General features: G+C 50.3%; 1 protein-coding gene across 3 annotated transcripts in view; it reads right to left on the bottom strand.

The window, feature by feature from the left end:
- The window catches only part of BUB1B (BUB1 mitotic checkpoint serine/threonine kinase B), an 815,340-nt gene that overhangs the window by 728,873 nt on the left and 69,674 nt on the right, over positions 1-16,793 (bottom strand). For all 3 annotated transcript variants that reach the window (XM_069637517.1, XM_069637518.1, XM_069637519.1), the window contains one exon: positions 6,152-6,211. In XM_069637517.1, the coding sequence (XP_069493618.1) occupies positions 6,152-6,211 (60 nt within the window). The remainder of the gene's footprint in view (positions 1-6,151; positions 6,212-16,793) is intronic.

Here is a 16,793-nt window from a genome sequence, read left to right as displayed (position 1 = left end):
ATATCCGCGGCATGGCCCTGGCTAAAGAATCAGGGATTATTAAGGCAATCCGTCAAAACATCCGAGACAGTGAAGCCTCCCTCAAGTTACTTGAAACACAATATGCGGCGAACCTGGCTGCCAACACACTAGGTGAAATTAGAGATCCATTGGACAGCTTCAGAGGCCATGCTGATAGGTAACAGATGTTCCTCGATAACCCAGGAGCAGCAAGGCAGTAGGGTGAAGGGGAGCAGGAGAAGGGCGAACGCCACATCCCACTCATCGTAAACTCTGCGGGAGTCCTGGTCTACACAGTGCCAGGCATAAACCAGGTGTTCTGCTCCTTTTGCGCAGCACTCTAGAACAATAACAATGTGGCACCCAGTCCGGACAGAGGCGTTCCTGGATGGACTTCTGCTCTTGGTACTCTCTAAAGAGGCTAGGGAGGCTCTGGACTGTCCGATGGGTGTTGAGATCTTGCGAGCCATTGAGGCTCTGCCCTCTGGTAAGGCCCCTGGGCCGGATGGTCTCAACCTGGATTTTTACAAATGCTATAGATCCCATCTTGTGCCCCATTTGTCTGCCCTATGGGTTGAATCCTGTGAGAGGGGTGCTACGCCCCACACTTAGAGAGGCAATGATAACCATGCTCCCCATTCCCGGCAAACCCGCTACGCACTGTGGCGCATATCGCCCCCTTTCACTCAGCAATAGTGATGTTAAAATATCTGCAACGGTGCTCGCCCTCTGGCTCGCCCATTATATGCCATATCTGGTACACCCCAACCCGTCTGAATTTGTGCCTGGCCACTCCACGTCCCTCATCCTGAGGCGCCGGTTTAACATCCTAGCTCGATCAAGAAGTGGGGGCTGTGGCCGCCACACTGGACGTTCAGAAGGCCTTTGATTCGGTGCCCCGCTGTTTCCTCTGGGCTGTACTTGAAAAGGGTAATTTCGACCCCCAGATTAATTTCATGGATACAGCTACTCTACACATTGCCGGTGGCCAGGGTTTGCACCAATGGCCTGCTCTTAACACCAATTTACATCTGCAGGGTGACCAGACAGGGCTGCCCGTTCTCCCGACTCATATTTGCGGTAGTCCTAGAGCCTCTGGCTGACCCGATGCAGCAAAAGCATGCACATAGGTGGGAGTGGGAAGGTAAAATCAGGCTCTCTGGTCTCCCGAGATCATACCGCTATATGCAGACAACGCCTTGATCTATATGTTAGGGATCCGGAGGTGAATCTCGCTCCCATTATGCGTGATGTCCTCAGCTTCGGGCTCCTGTCCGGACTGCCGCTCAACTGTGCTAAGTCCGAGCTATTCCCTTTGACTGGAGCCATTGAATACCTGAGCAATCTCAGGTATTCAGGTATTCAGTGGCTCCAGTTCGCTTGGTCTCCCATCAGATTAAGTATCATGACTTGCTGTATGACAAACTTTGGGACCTACTTCAACAACTTTTGGTAAAACTGCATGCTTGGGCAAAACTGCCTATAACGCTTGCTGGCTGGGTGTCATTCAAGATGACTGTACTGCTGCAACTACTTCACCGCTTTCTGAATGTCCCGGTCTAGCAATGTTTGATGCATTTAGGGTCGCAATAAACTACTTTCTGTGGCATGCCAGGCGGTAAGGCTTAAATGGGCCATGATTACGAGACCATACAGTCGGGGGGTGGAGAGGAGCTGGCTGCCCCAGATTTGGCGAAATACTGGCTAGCAGCCTAGGCTCAATATGCAGTTTATTGGTTCACCAAAGGCCCTCCAACCCCACATGTAAAGATTGAGCAACACGCTACTAGACCCCGCGACCTCCACTCTTTGGTGCTACCCCCATTGTGGAAAGACCCTGGGGTGCCCAATCCAGCGGCCACCACGGAATTGGCATGGGATAAAATATGGTAGATGGTCGATAACCCCCAGGCATATCATAGGGATCTCCTGCTCTGGAACCTCCAGCCGGAGTTTCCCAAAATGAACTGCTGTGAATAAGTGGGCTGCAGATGGCTTTTGCACTCTCGGCGATATGTTCGATATGTGCTCCTTCTTCGCGTGGCCCGACCTGCCCAAACATCCTGGTGGGCAGACCTCCCAGTAGTGGCAGTATGCGGGACTTCGCCGGGCAGTCAAGAAGGCATGGAGGAAGTTCCCCCGAGTCGCCCGCCGGATGAACCACTTCTGGCACTGGTTATGGGGTGCTTTGACTACTGGGACAGTATCCAGACTGTACAAACTGCTTCAGGACCGGGCTAATCAATAGCTGTCCAAGTTACGGGAGACCTGGGGGTAGGGATCTCGGTATTGATATTACTTATAAGGATTGGGAAGCTATGTGCATGTTTTCCCTCAATGCCAGGTTCCGATTGATTCAATTCAAGGAATTGCACAGATTTCACTACACCATAGCTAGACTGCACCTCATGTCCCAGAGATCACTCTCCCCTCTGCCCTAGATGCCATTCAGAGGACGAAGGCTACCTTCACATGGTTTGGGCTGGTCCCAGAATCTCAGAGTATTGGACCGGGGCCTGTGCTGCTGTATCCGAGATGCTGGACTGTGCTATTGAGCCGAACCCCATGAACTGCCCTTTACGCGAGTTCTTGTCACTTTAGGGTACCCATCGTAAACTTGCTAGTCTTTGCATGATACTTGCTGTGCACTGCAGATTGCTGTTATGACTTAAACCTGCTAGCCCAACTGTGGAACAGTGGCTCCGTGATGTTACTTGGGCATCATTCCTGGAGGAACGCTGATCTACCTGCAACCAACCTGCTGCAGGCCGCTGGACCTTTGCCCCCCCCCCCCGCCTCCTTCTGCGCTTATCTGCAAATACTTGCCGACGATGGACTAGGAGATGCATATGCCCCAGATTCCCCCTGAAGTAGACAATCTGCTGGTCACAATGATGTATGTTCTATTCTTTGCTATGATCCACTCTCCTGTAGTGAGATGTACCATTGTTGGGCTATGCAGCCATTGCTATGGAGATGCCACCTTGAGCAGTAGTGTTGGTTTGATTGCCCTCGTCACAATGTCAAGCACTTAATAAAGTTTAAAAAGAAGTGGATCATTGGCACTCTTTTGCATCAGGAAGTACTGAATGAGTACCCTTTGCCTCACTAATTTGCAGGAAATGCTTCCGAAGGTTTTTTAGGATAAGAATGTCCACTTCTTGATTTAACTCCACCAAAGAGGCCCCCTTCCTGCCTATATTTTCTAGCAGACCTAGGAAAGGGTAGACCAACTTTTTGTCCCATTCTTCTACATCTATGTGGAGTGCTCAAATGTCCTTAGGGAGGTCAATCCATTACAGGGCAAACACCATAACATTTCCTTTCTGTGGGAGCTCGAAGAGGAATGAATGTTTCCTTTTGGGAGCAGGAGACATCCCTGCAGCTGCAGATAGTGCGCCAATTCTACCTTGTGGTGTCTGGCTTGGCAGGGGACACGGGGCGTTGAATCCAACAATGCTGTTCACTAAAGTCACTTGTTCGGCTAGCTCTACAAAAGCATTTGGGGAAAGGGACCATTAATCAGGCTTACTGATGAATCTCTGCCTCATATTTCTTTCTGTACTTTCCTTATGTACCATTGCCCTTTTTATTGTTGTGCATCAATCCATCGAGAGGATAACATCAACCACAACATTCTCCTGGGGCTTTCAGGTCATACAGTAACTCTGCTTAGGCACTGTCCTGCCCTCCCTCATCACTAGCAGGTCTTTCTAGTATTCCAGCATGAACTCTGCCAAGTACCCAATAAAATCCTACAGGAATTGTTCCTCCCAGGAGGGACTATGGTGCTACAAGTTCCCTGGGTTTAGGTACAGAGGTGCAAACCTTTTTTCTGAATGATGTCCTTTCTTTCACTGGTGCAGATAACCGGAAGAAAAGCAGGATATGACTTTGTCCTAGCTTCTGAGACAAAGGATATATCAAAAGGTGGATTTTGTCAAAAGAAATCCAGATACCGAACACACGCTTTGAATACTTTTATAGAGATTTAGCATAACAGAAGTGATGGCTCTAAGGTCGCTTTGTATTGTGGACAAGTCTAACTTGTATATGGAATTTCCCCTTCAGTAAAGGCATGGCAGAGTGAAAAACAGCGAGGAGGGTTGCCCAGAGCAATGGCAGAGGTTATGTTTCATTAAACATTTCCAGCCATCACCTTTATTTTGCTAAAGGCAGCCCAAGAAGGTACAGGGATGCCAAGACCTGTTCCGAGCTTGCTGTACCCATAGACCTCAGCTAGACCTCACAGACGTGGCAAAATAGCCTAAAACAAGTCCTTGTAGTATTGTGTGGAAGGGGTGGGACACAGTAGGGAGGAGACCCATTCCAGTCTAAAGTAGACTTCCAATTTTTTTGTTACGCATGTCACTTGCTCTGAAAAGCTGTATGTGCTGGTATTTTGACATGCTAAAATGTTAGGCATCGAATGTATGGCCTCCATCTCGCAAGGTTTAATGAAGCGGTCTTTGAGATGTAATGGAGGCAGGTTCACAACAGTGCAGTGTTATGATCCCGATTCCACTTCTGATTGAATATGCCTAAAAGTCAGTCAAAGGTTCTTGAGGACATGCAAGCCTGAACCCATGTCCCCCACGTAAAACACGGTTACAGGCAAAAGCCCAAAACATGCAACAACATAGAAACACAGCAGAGGCTCTAAAGATGTATACAAAGCAGCGTTTTTACCCGCACTGCTAAAATGCATGATATTTATCTGCACTTGTGAAAATTGTACACTGCTTCCATCGTTTTATATTCCTAAAATAGTTAATTTAATATACCTTGCGTTGATTTTCAGAAATTAGACAAAAGACTACAACAAATGCTGGCCATTGTTACAATTACCATCATGTGGTGAAAAAGAGCCCCCCGTTTCCATTTGACACATAATATGTTACACAACAATAAAAAAAAGCATGAAGGTTAAAATGCAGACACGCCTAAAAGCAAATCTTTTTAGCCATTAGAGGATGTGTGCTGAAAAACAATGTATATTGTTTGCAGGAGCAATGTGCACAGGCACCCATCTGCTTTGCGAACCAGGCGCTGTAGTTATGCTACAGAGCCACAACTACACAATCAGCACTCCACTTATTTACAGCACCACACAGACCTATTTTACCTTTATATAAGGAGGGGGTGGTGGGTGTGGGGATGGATGAAGCCAGGAATGCTTGCTGAGGCACCTCAGCATATTAGCAGACCTTAAAATGTGGATTCATCACGAGCCCCTAGCACGTGACAATGGACTCTTGGCAAGTAAAAAGCAGAACTGAGAGCACGAGTAACAGTGTATGCCTGGTTAGTAGCTTGCAACTTACTCCAGGTGTCAGGATGGCATCTTCTAGTTCAGCAAAAACTTCCTAATGCCCCAGAATGTCCTTGGGAGGCAGGGTATTCCCCAGTATCCCGCTAGCTGCCTCTCTGGAGGCAGGGTATTGCCCAGTATCCCACTAGTTGCCTCTCTATAGGACTATTGATGGTTCAAAGCATCCCACCTTGTGGTCCAAGTGCCAGTCCACTTTGGTCTAGTGCATGGCCACAGTGGGGCTCTTCACAATGCTATAATTGCAAGATACCCCTGAAAGTTGCAACATCCAGCAGACCCAACACTCGATTTTGCTGTATTCTATTTGGTTGTCAGCTACAATGAAAAAGAGATGGCCCTTTTAGATCTTTCCAATGGCCCCTTTGCTAGCTCAGTATAAGAGATACAAATAAGACCCCCCTGCCCCAGGATATCACCTGGATATTTGGGGACTGATTTCAACATTTTACAGCAAGCAAAAAAGGACATTTTGGTACAAATATATAAATAAATTGCTTAATTCAAATAATTATAATGTACACAATTCCATTTCTAATGCCCTCATTGTGCATCTGGATTGGAAATACTATGCCCAAACGTGTGCCTTCATATAATTGAGCCACCCCTGCTGTTGCAAATGGAAATTAGAAATTGGCATATTTGTTGATTATTTGGTAAAATACTAGAGTTTGCGCCTTTTTAGCAGCATTTCAAAAAGTTGTGGCACATTTAAAGAACAAACCGTGCACTTTGCTGAAAGCACAAACTCACTTTAAGCTGAATGACGTTAATAGTGGCATACATCACCTTATCAAAAGTACATTTTAAAAAGGCACATACCTATCCCAGACATCTAGTGGATCATCGCCGGAATAAAATCGAATTTCAGATTCAAAAGCCCTGCAAAACACAAAACATGTGAACATTTGCATCGTATATTTTATCCACAGAATCAAAACAAGACATAAGACAAGAGTTACCCACCACTAAACTGGACAATCTATTCTGGGATCGCTACCTAGTTTCATTAGCACTTTTCTGCCCTCTTTCTTCCATCGCGACTTACACATCCAAATTTGTTAGAATTTTCCGAGTTTACTTCTCTTGAGGAATGCTTGCTTTTCAGCTGACACTGCAGCTTCAGTTCTTAGCTCCATTCTTAATTCTCACTTTCCTTCTTGCCCCTTCAATCCCCGCCAAAACCTCAACCACAGATTTCATCAAGACTTCTCAGTTTCTTGTTCCCCCTCACCAAAACACATTCGACAAAAATCCTTAGATCTTCCTGACTATCTTGCTTTCCTCTCTTTGCAAACATCCTTACTTAAAAATCAAAAACTGAACATAATTCTATTATCCACCTTGAATTAGATTGGCAAGGCATTTAAAATCTACTAAAGCTTAAACTGCTAGAATATTGGGTTTGTTTATGGTACTCTTCTTGCCCACTTGTTTTTGTTTGTTTGTTTATTTCTTTATTTGTAGCGCGCGCCGGACCCAAAGGTATCAGGGCACGATGACAAGAACGATTTAGGCTTACAAGTTACAAGGTTACACAATCACAGACGTACAGATCAATGGCAATATAGCAGGTCATGCATTTACATAGCAGATCGATACAGTGGAGCGGTCGGTTTGGCTACTGGTCAGTTGGTTGATAAGGCTAACCTATGGCTTTTTTCCTTTGAGCCACTTGATGAAGTTTAATCTGAAGTGTGGGTATGTTTGGTCAAGTCTTAAGGTAGGCGGGAGGGAGTTCCACAGTTGAGAGGCTTTGGCAGGGAAACTATTCCCTCCAGTTGTAGTCATTTTGAATGGGGTAACTGCAAGGCAGTTCGTATAGGCAATTCTCGTGGGTCTGGATGGGATTCTTCTTTTGAACCTCTCTGAGGTTATTGAGACATTTGAATGTTAGGGATGAAGTTTTCAGTTTGATTTTGTCAGTCGTGGATAGCCAATTAGATTCTCTGATGATTGTTGAGATGTGTTCTCTTTTGGAGATTCCTAGTGCCGCTCTAAGGGCGTTGTTTTGCAGTATTTGGATTTTCTGCGTAATGTATTAATTTGCACCTAGATAGAGAGCGTTGCAATAATCCAGTTTGGACAGCACGAGTGCTTGTGCCAACGTGGTGCAACTAGTTGTAGAGAGGTAGGGTTTAGCTGACCGGATTAGCTTACAAGTGTAGGCTGTGGATGAGGCCATATCGTTCACTTGTTTTGCTAAAGTAAGGCTAGCGTCGAGGTAAAAACCTAGTGTTTTTACTCCCTTGGCAACTTTGATTATGTGGCCGTCTATGACAAATGTTGTGTAGTCTTGACTAAGTTTCTTGATGTTGTGTATGAGTTCAGTTTTGTCATCATTCAGGCATAGACCATGACGGGCCATCCATGCCTGGATGATGAGGTAGATCTTATTCACCAAGGCCAAATCCTGTTTGTAATCCCCAGAAAGTGGGATGAGAAGGAACAAGTTACTTACCTGTAACTGTTGTTCTCCAGCATGGGTCTGGCATGGATTCACATGCTCATGAATATTCCCCGTCGTCAGGCTGGGAATCCTCGGTAAAGAAAAAACCAGTATCAGTTTCGTTTCTGATCTGTCTTTCGTAGTAATATCCAATCACTGGTCTCTGCGTCATACTGACCACAGCCAATGACTGCCTTCTACCTAAGCACCGCCTCTGGCAGCCATCTTCAGATTTGGAAGCACGTGAAGTGGCAGTATGACCAAGTGAAGAGCCGCAGAGGGGTAGGCGGGAGGGTTCGCATGTGAATCCATGCCAGACCCATGCTGGAGAACAACAGTTACAGGTAAGTAACTTGTTCCTTCTCCAGCATGGGGTCTGGCATGGATTCACATGCTCATGAATAAAGAATACATAGCAGTACACACATGCACAACCACGGGAGGTGGCAAAGGCTCAACATTAAGCAGTACATCCAACTCAACATTAAGCATCTTACCTCCTCACCAGGCTCACCTCAGGCGAACAGGTTGCGCAGCACTGCTTGGCCGATCCTGGACTCCTCCCTGGAATCCCGATCGACGCAGTAAAATTTCGTGAAGGTGTGCGTCGACCTCCACGTAGCAGCCCTGCATATGTCCAGCAGGGGCACACCAGAAAGGAACGCCGTGGTAGCTGCGATCGCTCTGGTGGAATGAGCTCTCGGACGGCCAGGCAGCGGTCGATTTGCCAACCGATGACAGTACATGATACAGCCGGAGAGCCATCTGGAAATGGAAGCCTTCGAGAGAGCCTTCCCCCGATTGACAGGTCCAAAGTTCACAAAGAGTTGTGACGTCTTCCGAAAACACTTCGTGCGGTCCACCTAGAACTTCAGCGCTCTAGCCACATCCAGCGAGTGCAAAGTCCTCTCAGCCGGCGACGAAGGCGACGGGAAGAACACAGGCAACACCAAGGGTTTGTTGAGATGGAAGTCCGACGGTACCTTGGGCATAAAGGAGGGGTGCGTCCTGAGCACTACCCTCGTGTCGTGAAAAGTCAAGTACGGGGCCTTGCCTGAAAGGGCCTGGATCTCTCCCACCCGTCGTGCGGAGGTGATGGCCACAAGAAACGCTGCTTTCCACGACAGAAACTTCAACGGGGCCGAGTGCAGAGGCTCGAACGGAGGTCCCATGAGCTTGATCAGCACCACGTTGAGCTCCCACGCCGGGGCCGGAGTCTTCACCGGCGGGAACGATCTGAACAGTCCCTTCATGAACTCTTTCACCAGACGATGAGACCACAAGGACGTCCGGCCCGTGGTTCTGGTGTATCGGGAGATCGCAGCAAGATGAATCTTGATGGACGCGTGTGCCAGTCCAGCTTTGGCCAGCGTCAGCAGGTACGGCAGTACCTGGGGAGCCGTAATCCGTAGAGGGTTAATCTTCTGTGCGTGGCACCAGACAGAGAACCTCTTCCATTTGTGTCCGTAGCATTTAAGAGTCGAGGACGCCCTGGCCTTTGCAAGAACCTCTCTGCAGTCGGCCGGTATGTCGTATCCTCCAAACTCTAGCGCTGCAGGAGCCAGGCCTGCAAGTTCAGCGATTTCGGGTCGTGGTGGAGGATGGCGCCTCCTTCCCTGGAGAGAAGATCCGCGTCCACCGGCAGCTTGATTGGCGGGGACGCTGACAAGTCCAGAAGGTCCGGGAACCATATCTGCCTCGGCCACGCAGGTGCGACGAGGATCATCCTGCACCGTGACCTCTTGAGCTGGTTGACGAGCCGGATTAGCAGTGGCAAAGGAGGGAACGCGTAGAGGAACAGGCCCTCCCAGGGGAACGAGAAGGCATCGCCCATGCTCCTCGCCTGGGGAAACCTGCTGGCGAACCTTCGGCACTTGGAGTTCGTCGCCGTCGCGAACAGGTCGATCTGGGGTGTGCCCCACCGTCGGAAGAGGCGATCCACTAGATCCTGCCGTAGTTCCCACTCGTGGCACGAGCGCAGCTCCCTGCTGAGTGAGTCGGCGATGGTGTTTTTTATCCCTGCCAGATGAAACGGCACCAGAAACATCCTTTGGGCGACGGCCCAATGCCACAGGTCCTGCGCCTCCTTGGACAGCGCTGGGGACCTGGTTCCGCCCAGTTTCCTGATGTAAAACATGGTGGTGGTGTTGTCGGTGAAGATCCTCACCACCTTGCCCTTGAGGGACGGAAGGAAGGACCTGAGGGCCCAGAACACTGCACGGAGCTCCAGGACGTTGATATGGAGGGACTTCTCCGTCGGGAGCCAAAGGCCTCTCGCGTGCAGATTTTCGGTGTGCGCTCCCCACCCTTCCAGGGAGGCATCGGTGGTCACTGTCTCCTGGTGGTCTGGGGTCTGGAAGTCCATGCCCGCCGTCAGATGCGTGCGGTTGCCCCACCACCGGACCGCTCGGCGGAAACTCTCGTCGAGTGTGATCCTCTCCTCGAAGCTGCCCGTCGTTTGGATCCAGCGCGCGTCCAGGAACTCCTGCGACGGGCGCATCCGGAGCCTGCACAAGGGAATGAGGTAGATGCAGGAAGACATCATTCCGAGGAGGGACTTGATGGACCTCACCTTGGCCGCGTCGGAAACCAACATCCGCTGTACCTTGCCCAGGATGGACCTGGTCCTTTCCTCCGACGGGGAGGCCAGAAGAGACACTGTCGAGCTTCGCTCCCAGAAACAGTGCGTTTTGCGCGGGTTGATCCAGGGCGAGCTCCCTCGTCTTGGCTCGGCTGAGCCAGTCGTCCAGGTAGGGGTAGACGTGGATCCCCTCGCGGCGCAGCTGCGCCGCCACCGGTGCAAGGCACTTGGTGAATACCCTGGGGGCCGACCGTAGTCCGAAGGGGAGGGCTTTGAACTGGTAGTGACGCCCTTGGACCACAAACCTGAGGAATTTTCGGTGCCCCTTTAGGATGGGAATATGGAAGTAGGCATCCTCCAAATCCAACGACGACAGGGAGTCTCCTTCCTCCAGCTGACCCAGGACGTGCTGGAGGGTGACCATCCGGAACTTTTGCGCCTTGATGAACTTGTTCAGACGTCACAGGTCCAGGATGGGGCGCCATCCCCCCCGTCTTCTTCTTCACGAGGAAGTATCTCGAGTAAACTCCGGAGCCCCGAAGTCTCTTTGGGACGAGTTCGATGGCGCCCTTCCTCAGCATCGCCTTTACCTCCAGGAGAAGTTGAGGGACGTGAAGTTCTTTCCTGGCCACGGGGGGGACGCGCGGACACCTTCTTTGAAATTCAAGCGCGTGGCCCCGGGCCAAGGCGTCCAGCACCCAACGGTCGGTGGAGATGGACTCCCACACGCTGACGAATCTCGCCAGCCGGCCTCCCACCGGGGTGCTTCGGTGGGGGCCCGACCCCACGGTCGGTTCAATCCTGCTTCGACGAGGCTTTGCCGCCTTGACCTCCTTGGCGACGACGGCGGGGTCCGCCAGACTTGCCTCGTCCTCTGTAGGCCTCCTGAGCCGACGAGCGGGCCGCTTGACGGTAGGTGGAGAAACCGCCGCCTGAACCTTTGGAGGCGCCCTTGCCTCCGCTGCTCCGAAAGGGCGTCCGTCGTTGTTGCAGAACTCCAAGGGCCCGGGCCGTCTCGGTGTCCGCTTTAATGGCCTGAAGGGAATCGTCCACTGTTTTCCCAAACAGGTTGTTCCCATCGAAGGGCATGTCCAGGACTCTGGTCTGAACGTCTTGACGGAAGTCCGTAGCCTTGAGCCATCCATGCCGCCTAAGGCAAACGCTGTTGCCCAACTGGCGGAACCCGGTGTCGGCGATGTCCGTCGCAACGGTAATGGCGTGGTCCGAAGCCACCTCACCTTCCTGCAGGATCTCCAGGGCCTCTGCCCTCTTGTCGTCCGGCAAGAAGTCCAGTAGGGGAGCCAGTTTGTACCAGAGCTCCCTGTCGTAGCGGGCCACGATAGCCAAGGCGTTGGCCGCTTTAATCGTCGTCGCCGCAGACGAGATGACTCTGCGTCCCATAGCGTCCAATTTCTTTCCCTCGCCGTCCGGTGGGGAAGTCGATGTGGAGGCCGCACCCCCCCCCCGCTTTTTTCCTGGCCGCCGCGGAGACGACGGAGTCCGGGGTAGGCTGCGCCCGGAGGCACAGGGGGGCCGTGTCCGGGACCCGGTACTTCTTCTCGTACCGGTCCCTTCTAGCTGGCGTCGTGGAAGGGTTCTTGAGGAGGGTGAGGCCCTCATCCCAAATGTCGTCCAATAGAGGCACTGAGAGGACCGTCTTCCTCTTGGCCTCGCGCCGCCGATAAAGGAAACCTTCCTTCTTCTTCTCCTCAGGGCAGAGTTGGAAAAGCTCGGATGCCCTGGTGATCATGGAGTGGAACGATCCAATCTCGTCGGGTGGGGAAGCCCTGGTGGGAGGCGACGACGGTACATCCTCGTCGTATACCTCGTCGTCCGTACCCGTCGCTGCCGTGTCAGTCCCCGTATCATCCCCTCGGGTGGACGGGGAGGAGGGCTGGAAGGGGCGCGACGGCTGAAAGGGAGGCGGAGGGTGGATCCTTCTTTTCTTGGTAGGGGGGACACCAGAAGGTCCCGGTTCTGGGTCCCCCGACGGGAGCGGTTCCGTCGGCAACGGTAGTCTCGTCCTTATCTCTGAGCATAAGGACTGTATAGCCAACAAAATGGCCGCCGAGTTGTCTCGCGGCGCTGGCAGAGGGGAATCCGACGGGCGATCAGGGGCCCCGTCGGTACCCTCGATGATGTCGTCGTCGCCTGCGTCGGGATCCATCCAGACGGGCCGGTCTTCTTCCACGCCGAGGCCGTGGCTTAAGACTTCGACCAGCTCCTCCTCCGAGGTTGAGGCCGAATCTACGACGATGCCCTGCCCCCCCTTTTTCTTCCCCACGGGGGATTTCACAGGGGCCCTATCGATGGGCACAAAAGAGGACTCCCTCCGAGGTGGCAGGGAGACTCTGAGCCCCGAGGTCGCCACCACTGGTGTAGCCCCCACAGGCTGAGCCAGGGCCGCCGCGACAGTTTCGATAGAGGGCTTGGCCGGATGGATTAAGGCCTTCACCACCTTAGGTGCGCTCACCGCCTTATCCTTGAGGGGGGGGGACACTGCCTCGCTCCCCCTCCGATGGGGCCTTCGAGCTCGACCGGGGCCTCTCCAGGAGCTTCGCCGGGTGCTCGGCCTTCCTCTTACCCGACCCAGAGCGTTGGCTCGTGGTTGATGGTGCCGGGGAGGGTGCGTCCTGCCTGGCGCCCGTAGAGCCCGACCGTTCGGCGCTCCCGGTGCCAGCGGACTCGCGGTGCTTGGCCTTGTGTTGGACCCCCGTCGCCGGGGCGTCCTCAAAGGTCTTAGAAGACCGCTCGGATTTCTTCTTCTTCTCGCCTGACGGGCTCTTACCTTCCAGCCAGTTGGCGAGACGTTGATGGCGGTCCTTCATGGTCCGCTCCGACATGTTGCCGCAAAACGCACAGTCCTTCTCCACGTGCGTCTTGTCCTCATGTAAGCAGTAGAGACAAAAGGAGTGTTCGTCCTCCTTAAAGACGTTCTGCAGCTGGCATCCAGGGCAGACCCTGAACAGCTTTCCGGGCGTCGAGCATCCCTTCTCCTGGGCCATGTCCGGGCCTGAGAAACTTCTGGAGTCCTCCAAAAGCGTAGCTCGACGAAATCTTCACCCTTGAGGGGCGCAGACGAATCCGACACGGGTCCCCGTTGATCGGATGGAGAGTCGGTGGAGCTTGAGGCTCTTTTGACCGAAAAAACGAAGTTTTTGAGAAAAAACGTGAAAAAAATAGCACTAACGCTCGAGAGCAATAGCACGAGGATCCCAACACATGAACGTGCGGTAAAAATCTGAAGATGGCTGCCAGAGGCGGTGCTTAGGTAGAGGGCAGTCATTGGCTGTGGTCAGTATGACGCAGAGACCAGTGATTGGATATTACTACGAAAGACAGATCAGAAACGAAACTGATACTGGTTTTTTCTTTACTGAGGATTCCCAGCCTGACGACGGGGAATATTCATGAGCATGTGAATCCATGCCAGACCCCATGCTGGAGAATCTGGGTGTCATCTGCATATGGTCTAAATCATCAAACAGGGGCTTAGTAAAAATGTTATACATGGTGGGGGAGACGCATGATCCCTCGGGCACACCGCATGTGATGGGCACAGTGTCGGCAGCTGCTGAGGTGGAGAAGACCCTCATTTTTCTCTCACTTAAGAATGATTTGATCCATGCTATGGCTTGTGGCGAGAAGTGAGCTGCTGATTTAAGATGATTGCAGAGCACTTTGTGATACCAGGTCGAACACTGCTGAGAGATCCAAGTGGAGGAGTAGGGCAGTTTTTCTTTGGTCTCTAAGTCAACCTGGGCTTTGAGATCGATAAGTGCGGTTTCAGTACCGTGTTGTGGTCTGAAGCCAGATTACCTAGTGCATAGGAGATGGTGCAGCTCCAGGAATTTTTGGATCTGTAAATTGGGCACTCTATCTAGAATCTTTAGTAGAAAGGGCACCGTAGTGATGGGCCTGTAATTTGTTGGTATTGCCGGGTCTAGTGTTTGCTTCTTAAGGAGCTTAAATACAAAGACGCCTTACTCGATATTTTGAACATCTCAGATAGTATAACACTCCCCTGGTTCAAACATGCGAAACAGATGGCCTATATATTGGGAGTGGGACATTGGTGGACCACCCTTATTTTGTTGGATACATCCTCAAAAGAATGACTTAAGAAAATTTATGTGAGTTGATAACCTAGACCCTACTATCTAACATTCATAACAGCAGTTTACTGATCTCCGATTAAATCAAAGAAAAGTGCAGATTAGGAAATTACACGAATATTGTAAAGGAAAGGTGTGTTTCTTACTGTTTAAACGAAGAGCAGGTATTTTACTTTTGGCCACCCTGATGAGCATATGGAAACCAGACTTCATAAATGTGTCCCTTTTGACCCAATGTTAGGGAAACTGTACAACAATTTGTTTATCTGCGCAGCATACTCATGGATAAGGACAAGAAACTGTAGACTGTGTTAAATTATGGGGTCAAACATCCAAGCAGCAGAAACAAATGTGAAAGTGTATGTCGCAGAAAGATGCAGTCTTTGCAGTGGATCACATTTTGGAGAAGGCATGGAACAAAAGTAATAACTATAGCCATGCTTTAAACTACTTGGAGAAACAAGTGTACAAAATGAGTCAATCACCCTGATGAGCAACACGATGATTGTGAATATCACTAGAATTAGGGACATTGCAAAATTACTTTTCCTAATACAAGAATATGTATAATAATTTTTGGCAGATAGTTCTCCGTGAATGGTCACCATTTAAATGATGCCACCATTTTATTCTATTTTTATTTTCTTGCACTTGGGATGTGTTTCACTTTTATGAACTATGTACTGATTTTGTGTGTCTGGAATTTGTATTTTAATCTCAGTTTGACCTTTTTATATGATGTTACATGAAATCTGCTTTTTATTATGTACACCTATGTGCTTTTATGACATGTCGAATAAAGCTTGAATTGAAATGCTTATAAAAACAGTTTGAAACTGGTTTACCCTCGAAAGGGGCTCGAGACAGGGTTGCCCCCTCTCTGCAATACGGTTCGCTCTCTCACTGGAACCACTAGCTCAGAAGCTTAGAGCTCATAGCTTGGTTAAAGGCTTGTGGGTCCACGGTAGGGAATACAAATTTGCCCTCTACGCCGACATTTTGCTCCATATTCAGAACCCTTTAACTACCATACCAAGAGCTTTACAACATATCGAGACCTATGGCTCATTATCGGGATTCAAAATAAACCGGTCCAAATCCATTCTGTTTCCCTTGCATGATCTTACTCCCGAGTCTTCCGGAGAACTCTCACGATAGGGGCTAGTGATGGGCGTTTCATTGCTACGCTATTTAGGGATCAACCTAACAAGAAACATTAGTGATATGTATGAGGCCAACTTCCCGCAGCTCCTCACAGCATTCCACGCAGATCTTGCAAGATGGCGACCCCTCACATTTTCGTGGATGAGACGAATAAACGCCATCAAAATGGTATGCCTCCCTCGATTTCTATATCCCTTCCAGGTCCTCCCCCTGAAAGTTCCAGACTCATTCTTTAGGGAAGTGAAGAGCACCATGCTGCGCTTTCTATCATATGAAGTCCTTATTCCCCCGAAGGATAACGGTCGGGTGGGTCTCCCGGACATAACATTATACTATCAGGCGGTCCAATTGAGGGTGTTGGTCCCTCACTTAAGGGATAGAAAGGACCTACAGTGGGTGCAGCTGGACAACAATAATCTGACCCAAGTCACATTGTCAGAATGGTTATGGGTCCCCCGGTCCAAACTCGTGCGAAGACTCAGAGATCACCCCATACTTGGCACTATCTGGGGGATCTGGAAGGAAGGGGCAGATATGGTAGGCGTCACAACGTGGCCATCTCCTTTAAGCCACATAAGGGCCCCGGGGATTCGGGAAGAAATACCGAACCACCCCAACTACCAGTCATGGTTTGACGCAGGCTTGGAAAGGGCTGGACAGCTATGGAGGGGAGGAGTATTCATAACAGTTCCAGAATTGGAGGAGGCAATCCAGCTGACCCCAATCTCGATATTTCTTTATTTACAGCTTAAGGGTGTGATGATCATGGAGGAATGGCGAATGAAAATACAAAGAATTGACACAGTTCGAGAAAATTCTTGATACGGTCACTGAGACTAAGGGCCTGATTACACACATGTATCAGGCGTTCGTTGAGGTTGACTCAAGGTCAATATAGTGAAGCTTAAACACAGGTTGGAACACGATTTTGGCAGGGAATTCGACCAGCACACATGAGCTCGTATTTGCAAAACACCCTCCCAGGTATCAATTGCCACACAATACAAACTGCATGCCCTTAATTACTACACAGATGGCAATACGACCCCCATAGGTTGTCTAAAATGTTTCAGACCATTAGCCCCATGTGTTGGAAGGAATGTGGTACAAGGGAGATCTACTGGCATATGTGGTGGGAATGCCCCCGAATACAGA

This window comes from Ambystoma mexicanum, chromosome 14 (genome assembly GCF_040938575.1).
Source record: "Ambystoma mexicanum isolate Mex_15411 chromosome 14, UKY_AmexF1_1, whole genome shotgun sequence".
Classification (NCBI taxonomy): domain Eukaryota; kingdom Metazoa; phylum Chordata; class Amphibia; order Caudata; family Ambystomatidae; genus Ambystoma; species Ambystoma mexicanum.
This window is presented reverse-complemented; position numbering and strand designations above follow the sequence as displayed.